The sequence below is a fragment of the Oryza brachyantha genome, chromosome 6 (assembly GCF_000231095.2).
Source record: "Oryza brachyantha chromosome 6, ObraRS2, whole genome shotgun sequence".
In the NCBI taxonomy this organism is placed as follows: domain Eukaryota; kingdom Viridiplantae; phylum Streptophyta; class Magnoliopsida; order Poales; family Poaceae; genus Oryza; species Oryza brachyantha.
In genome coordinates, this window is record NC_023168.2 from 6,942,417 (window position 1) to 6,949,141 (window position 6,725).

The 6,725-nt window shown below is 41.3% G+C and overlaps 1 protein-coding gene across 1 annotated transcript; it reads right to left on the reverse strand.

Annotated features, from left to right (window-relative positions):
* Positions 1-620: 620 nt before the first annotated feature.
* Positions 621-5,072, reverse strand: LOC102718932 (rhamnogalacturonan I rhamnosyltransferase 1-like). The gene is made up of 8 exons (XM_015838933.2): positions 4,397-5,072; positions 3,054-3,121; positions 2,853-2,941; positions 2,584-2,749; positions 2,172-2,461; positions 1,846-2,050; positions 1,568-1,725; positions 621-1,361 (listed from the first exon to the last, which is right to left on the reverse strand). The coding sequence occupies exons 1-8, from the start codon at positions 4,701-4,703 to the stop codon at positions 1,118-1,120; spliced, it is 1,527 nt and encodes a 508-aa protein (XP_015694419.2). The 5' UTR covers positions 4,704-5,072; the 3' UTR covers positions 621-1,117.
* Between the last annotated feature and the right edge of the window lie 1,653 nt (positions 5,073-6,725).

Consider the following 6,725-nt stretch of genomic DNA (forward strand, 5'->3'; position numbering starts at 1 on the left):
TTTTTCCCAAAAAGTTTCAATATAGAAGTTTATTATCTTACCTCTCTAAAATAGATTTTTTTAATTTTATAGTAGCTAATTTTATCATTTACACCATTAAATATCTAAAAAAACAATTAGATAATCTTTCGTCCTAAAAGAAAGCAGCCCAAGGCCAACTAAAAATGTGCAGTTTTTCGAGGAAAAAACAGAAACCTACTCCCTCGATTCCAAAATAAGACAGACTCTTGACCATCTATGTCTAATGTTTGACCATCTGTCTTATTTAAAAAAATTTAAAAAATTAAAAAAATAGTTGCAAGTAAAATGATATTCATGATTTATCATCTAATAAAAAAATATTAATCATAAAATTTTTTTGAATAAGATAAAGAGTCCAGCATTAAAGAGTGAAAGATTAATTTATTTTTGAACGAAGGGAGCAGAGATCCGCAGCCTTTGTTTTCAATACTAATAGCCAATTGATACGTTATAACTCCCAGAACCTGCCATCAGCAGCTGCTCTCAGCCTGCATCGATCCTATTTATTTATCCTGCATTCAGTAGTTTAGTATATATAGATCATGGATTCACAGGTTAACAAAGCACCCTCCATGTAGGAACTCAATGCAACAGCAGCATAACAAATTGCATGTGGTAGCAACATTCTGCACAAGTTACCACAGAGGTTGTATCGATTCAATAAACAGTGTGTATATATATCATTTTTTTTCCAACAACTTCGATGGGCAAAATTTCTGCCGATGGGGAGGACGGGGGAGGCTATCCCATGAACAATTGCTATGTTACACCACCTGAGAATATCAGAGATGGGAGTCCAGCATCTCTCTTAATTTACCTTGCCTTCGTCGTAGATTTTTCTATCACCATCTATACAAAGAGTGTTACTCTCTTATTCTGTGGAACAAACAAATCTGCCTCCATTTCTATTATGTGTATTTACCAACTACATCCAACAAAACCCCCCTTCCTACCTCCCTTTGTCCTTGAGTTTCCAGAATTGATCTATGGCTCGAGCTCAGGCCGAGCCGTCTTTCGAATAGCGATGACTCTGGATTCACAGTTGCATTTACGAAAGAATGGTATAGCGTGGATGAAATATTAACATAAGTGGATATCATGATGTCCGTAAGAGACTAGAATCTTGCAGGCATTCTTGGGGATTAGCATAAAAGTAGTCCTCTTCCTTGGGTCTGTCAGGAATCACCGTCCTCTTTGAAGCTGATCCCATCCGGTTTGCATGGGCAGCCTTTATCATTAGAGAGAACTCATCCCATCGCAAAGAACCGTTGTTGTATTGATCTACTAGCTCAACAATAAGTTTTCGATCTAACAAGATTGTCTTCTTGAATCCCATGTATCTGCATCCAGGAGCAGAAAGACATGTCATTAACAACTAACCAAAACCATGCAGATTGCAAAAGCAATATACCAAATACTTATCATTATTAATCAACATATGACAATAAAGGATCATATTTTGGCTTTAATAGGGAACTATGAGAACAAAATGACAACGATCAGATTGACAAACAATATATATGCCCTATGACCAAGGAATACATACCTGCGATGACCCTCAACAACTTTAGCCATATTGCCATCGTATGTAGGAACAAATATATCACTTTCCAAAGAAACTAAGTAATCTAGCGCTGCCATTTGTGATGAATGGTTCTGGAAGAACATTAGATCAGAAGGTTCCAGAAGTGTCTCCTTCCTCACCTAGATAGCATTGCACGCGCAAATATTCATCAGCAAGATGGGCGAAGGATGAGGCATAAAAGATTTTACAGTATTAGGTTATATGAATAAATATTGTAACATGTTCTGTTGTACTCATACCACATTAGGATAAGCTGAAGTGAGAGCAGCCATTCTACGCTTTCCACCATAAATTTCTCCAGCTGCAATGTATATCTGCATGCTTCTATCGATGTCTAATGCCCTGAGGACAAGAGCAGTCTCCTCTGGTGTCAATGGGCAAAGACCATCCTTTCGTTTCAATTCTGAGTTAATAATTTTCTCCTTCCACCATGGATAAGCATACCTGAAGCAAATAGTAGTATGAGAACTATTGTCAAACTCAGAAAAGGAAAAATACCTAGATGACATGTGTTCAGACATTCAAGTGTGAGAAGATAAATCAATAACAGATTCCAGAACCTCACCTCATTCTTGTGAGCTCTTCTGCTTCTTCGTTACTGCAACCTTGTGTACAGCCAGAGAAAGCCAGCATATCCATTTCATAACGTAAGTGAAGAACCAAGAAAGGACCATTTTGGCGGAGTATCCTAATTACTCTCTTTCCCAACTCCTCAATTTCTGAAGTAAATCTCAAGGAGGCATAGTTCACCCGACAACGCAGTTTCTGAATCTCCATAGGTAAACCATTGTTTGCTAGCCTAGCATCAGTTCTATTCAAATGGAGAACCTTGTACTTCCGAATCAAAGGAAGAATCTGGTTCAATTTTTTATGAACTATTAGCTCAATCCATTAATGTGATAAGCAATTTAATTAACTATTAGATTATTCAAGCTGTGACACAAAGCAGACTTAACAGAATGGAAGATGAAGCTTGCCTGATTATGGTAATAGGAGATATCAGACCAACTTATTGGTGGCATTGAGTGGTACATCCCATGTTCAACTCTTCTTTTTACCCTTGGGGGCAGCTCTCTCAATATGCGAACTTCATCTCGTAAAGAGGTTATAAAGTGTTCAACATCAAATATATCTTGGAATTCACTGCAAGACAGAACGGTTGCTAAAGTCAATATCCAGAACATAAACACATGGCAACTAGCTTATATTAAGCAAACGAAATTAGTAGCAAAGCCCCAAACCACACCTTGGATCATTCCAAAATGAAGTCTTATCCAACTCTGGCACAACCAAAGTGACATTCAAGTATCTTGCTATTACAACCATGTCACATATCTGATGAAAGAAAATGAGGAGCAGGTCAGAAGTTGTAAAGTGCATTCCTTATGAAATTTCACAAATATCACCGTACAAAAACATCACAAATAGGGGTTTTTCAGTATCTTACTGCAGCTCGCATTTGATTAAGTCCACCATTACACGAGACCATCAGATAACCGTTATTCCTATAAATTCCTGGTAGAAAACAGCCACATAATGTTAGTACAAGTAAATATAAATTAAGACATGTATCATATACTCTAGGAAAAAGGTGACCATTGACAAACAAAAAGCTATTTTTACAGGCCTTGAGGATGTACATGGTATAATGCCTCCTAGTGTGATAATACCTCTGGCCCCCTCAGCACCTCAACCATAGGGAGGTACTGGAAGATATCAGAGACTAACACTAGAACTGTAGCTCTGCAAGAACCATAAAAAAGGAAGAATTTTTACGGTCCTTCAGAAGGTGCCTACACCTACAGGTAGAGATACCTAGGCCGTGTTCCCCCCCGTTAAGATAACTTAACCCCCTCGTTTTCCGCGCGCACACTTTCCGAACTGCTAAACGGTGTATTTTTTGTAATAGGAAAGTTGTTTTTAAAAATCATATTAATCTATTTTATATTTTTTAATAATTAATAATTAATTAATCATGTAGTAATTTATTACTACGTTTCCATGGCGGGTAAGTTAACTTATCTACCCCTCCACCGAGTAGAGCCCTAGTAGCTTCCTAATGCTGAGTTCAAGCAAAAATAGTCTTGGAAAAAAAAGCAACCAAGCCATTGATGTACCGCTGTATAAGGATCTAAGCCATTGTTCCTTGGTGATTTACACTCATTAAGTAAAAGTGAAACCACCAAACTAGTTCAACAAATCAACATTACTTTTCACAAAATGTACATGCCAGAAAAGTTCCACACAGAAATTTTGGTACAGTTATCCGAAAGATGATGAGGCACCTCATTTGTTATCCAAGTGAAAATGGTAAGCAATTATGAAAGACAAAAACATCCGTTAAGTAATCAATGATTGGTACTCAGCACAACAGCTGCAGATCACCAAAAAGGTATGATCCTAACATGGAAATAACCAAGAATAAAAAAAAATCTCATGTGCAGCTGATAACCATCAGAACAGCAAAATTCTTCATGAGATAATCCTCTCAGAAGTCAGAACGGAATCAATTTACTGGCCCAAGAACGCGAAAAAAGATGAAAAGTCATGAGCAAATTTCCTAATCCTACACAAAGCACAGAATGCGACATTAGTCGGAATCACATCCACATGAAACCAAGCAAAAGTTACGCGAATTTACTACCGATTCGAGCACGAGAAAATGACCGAAATCCACACCAACCATATATATATATTTCCATGTGGATATCGCGACGATCTACCAACATGCAGGCTGGCTGTCAATGTCACCACCCCACCTAAAGACACGGCATTTTCCAACGAACTCACTTTTGGGCGGTAGCGCGGCCATCTCCACGATGGGCTCCGGCCGCGACGCCGCGGCGGCGGCGGCGGCCTCCTCCTCTGGCGCGGTGATGCAGGACGGCCAGCCCTTGAGCACGCGGGGGCCCCAGGTGTCGCCGACGGCGGTGAGCTGGACGACGCACGTCCAGAGCAGCACCGTGGTGGTGGCGCGCACCATCCACAGCTTCATCCGCGACCGCGCCGCGGCGGCGGCGGCGGCGGACGGCGGCGCGCACCGGAGCTTCTCGCTGACGGCCACCTTACCCCCCACCGTGGCCGCCTTCCACCCCATCGACCATGAAAGAGCCTACCAACCGACCATCCGAATCCACCCCCACACGCCTCAAATCCACCGGAGCCTCTCTCTCCCACCCAATGCAGCACCCGCCGCCGCCGCCGCTGTCCAAGAACGGACGTCTCCCCCCCCCTCTCAAAGCAGCCTCCAAACAGCAGCGCTCCCCACCACCTCGCCGCGCGGCGGCGTCAAACCACCCCGGACACCGCAGCGACCACCTCCACCGGGCGGCCAAGAACCGGCGCCGCCGGGGGGCATGCAACCGGAAAAAAAAAACAACACGCCCCGCGGCACTGTTCCAAGACCGCAAGACCTCGCCGGCGGAGAGCAAGCGGTGGGGCGGAGCGGATCTCGGGGCGGGGGGAGGAGAGAGAGAGAGAGAGAGAGGAGAGTGGAGGTGGAGGTGGAGACGAAGGCGGAGTTGTGGGGGTGGGGGTGCGTGGGGACGCGTAGTTATTTTTGGGTCGCGACGTCGGTGGTGGGGTGGTGGGGTGCGGGGGTGGGTGCGCGTAGCGAAATGCTGATGCTACTGTACGTACGCGCGCGGGAGCGGGGTGTCGGAATGGAAAATGGTAGGCGGCACCGGGGGAGGTGCACGCGAGCGAGGCGGCGGGAGGGCCGTGGAGGGACGGGATCGATGGAGGTGGGAGGGAACGGACGGCTGGGATTGGAGGTCGGTGGGGTGGGGGCGGGGTTGTGTTTTCCCGTGATGCGATGCACTTGTGTTTGTCACTTGCGTGCCGGTGTGGCGACCTGGCTTCACAATGTGTGTGCTGTTGTGCTCTCTCTCTATTTAAAAGAAACTTTATCAAAGTTTTTAGTCGCGCTATCAAAATATAAAATATAAGTATTTTAGATTATCTAATAGGGACTAAGGTTTGAGAAAAAAATAACTATAGTGTTCTTTAGTAAATGAGAAATGGACAGAGACGAAAGGGGAGGTAAAAATAAAATTGTAAAAAAAAATTAAAAGTGATTGATCTAAAAAGTTGCACAGTAAACCATGCTATAAGTGCTTAAATTTTGGTATAAGATTAAAATCGTAGAAATATTTATATTTTTGAACGGGGAGAGTATCATGTTTTAAGTAATAATTGTATTGGAGTTTAAATGTTTTATAGTTTGAGAAAGTATAGGACAAGTAAATTGGAGCTAGTGATAGAGCATCCCAACAGCGCATCTAAATTTAGTCATCCATATCTTTATTTGGATGATCATCTAAAACACTTTCTCTTTCGTATCCCTTTACACTCCAGCAGATCATCTATATATGACATCATCTATATCTATTTGGAGGATTGGACAGAGAGTATCTAAATATAGAGTTTCTCTATTCTAATATGGATGACATCCAAAAATAGATGATGAGATAGATGTTCTGCTGGAGCTCAACTTTTACCCTTCATCCTCTATTTTTAGGACAGAGGATGGATGGATGAGCTGTTGGGATACTCTAAGCAGGAGGACAAGCTCATTGATTCTAGAGATCCTTTTGCAGTTTTAGAATTCTTATATGCCTTGTAGAAGCAGACAAAAACTTTTAAAAGAGTTCTACATACATTATGGTTTTTTTCCTCATTATTTAAAAACTGTACTCTCCCAAAATATTAGAAGTTTTGGAGCTGAGTACGATATTACAAAAGTTAGTGAGATTAAATAGAGAAATGTTGTGATTGATTAAGAAAAGAAAACATGTAGGATCGAAGTTTTAGTGGCAGAAGCATGTCATTGCATGAAAAAATAATGTATTGATAGAAGTTGTTAACTTAGAAAAAAATTAAATGCTAGAAATTATTATTTTTTAAATGAAGAAATTATTACTATCACCGAAGAATATATTTACTATTGGTAACTTACAATATTAATAATAGTATATGCCTAAGACTATCCCCGCTTCAGTTTACCTGTCGTTCTTGAAAATCTCACACTAAACTATGCTATATGAAAATTTACATTGCTACTATAATTAATTACATCCTCATCTAATTTTTCAGAGCAATTTCTTGTAACAAGTACTAG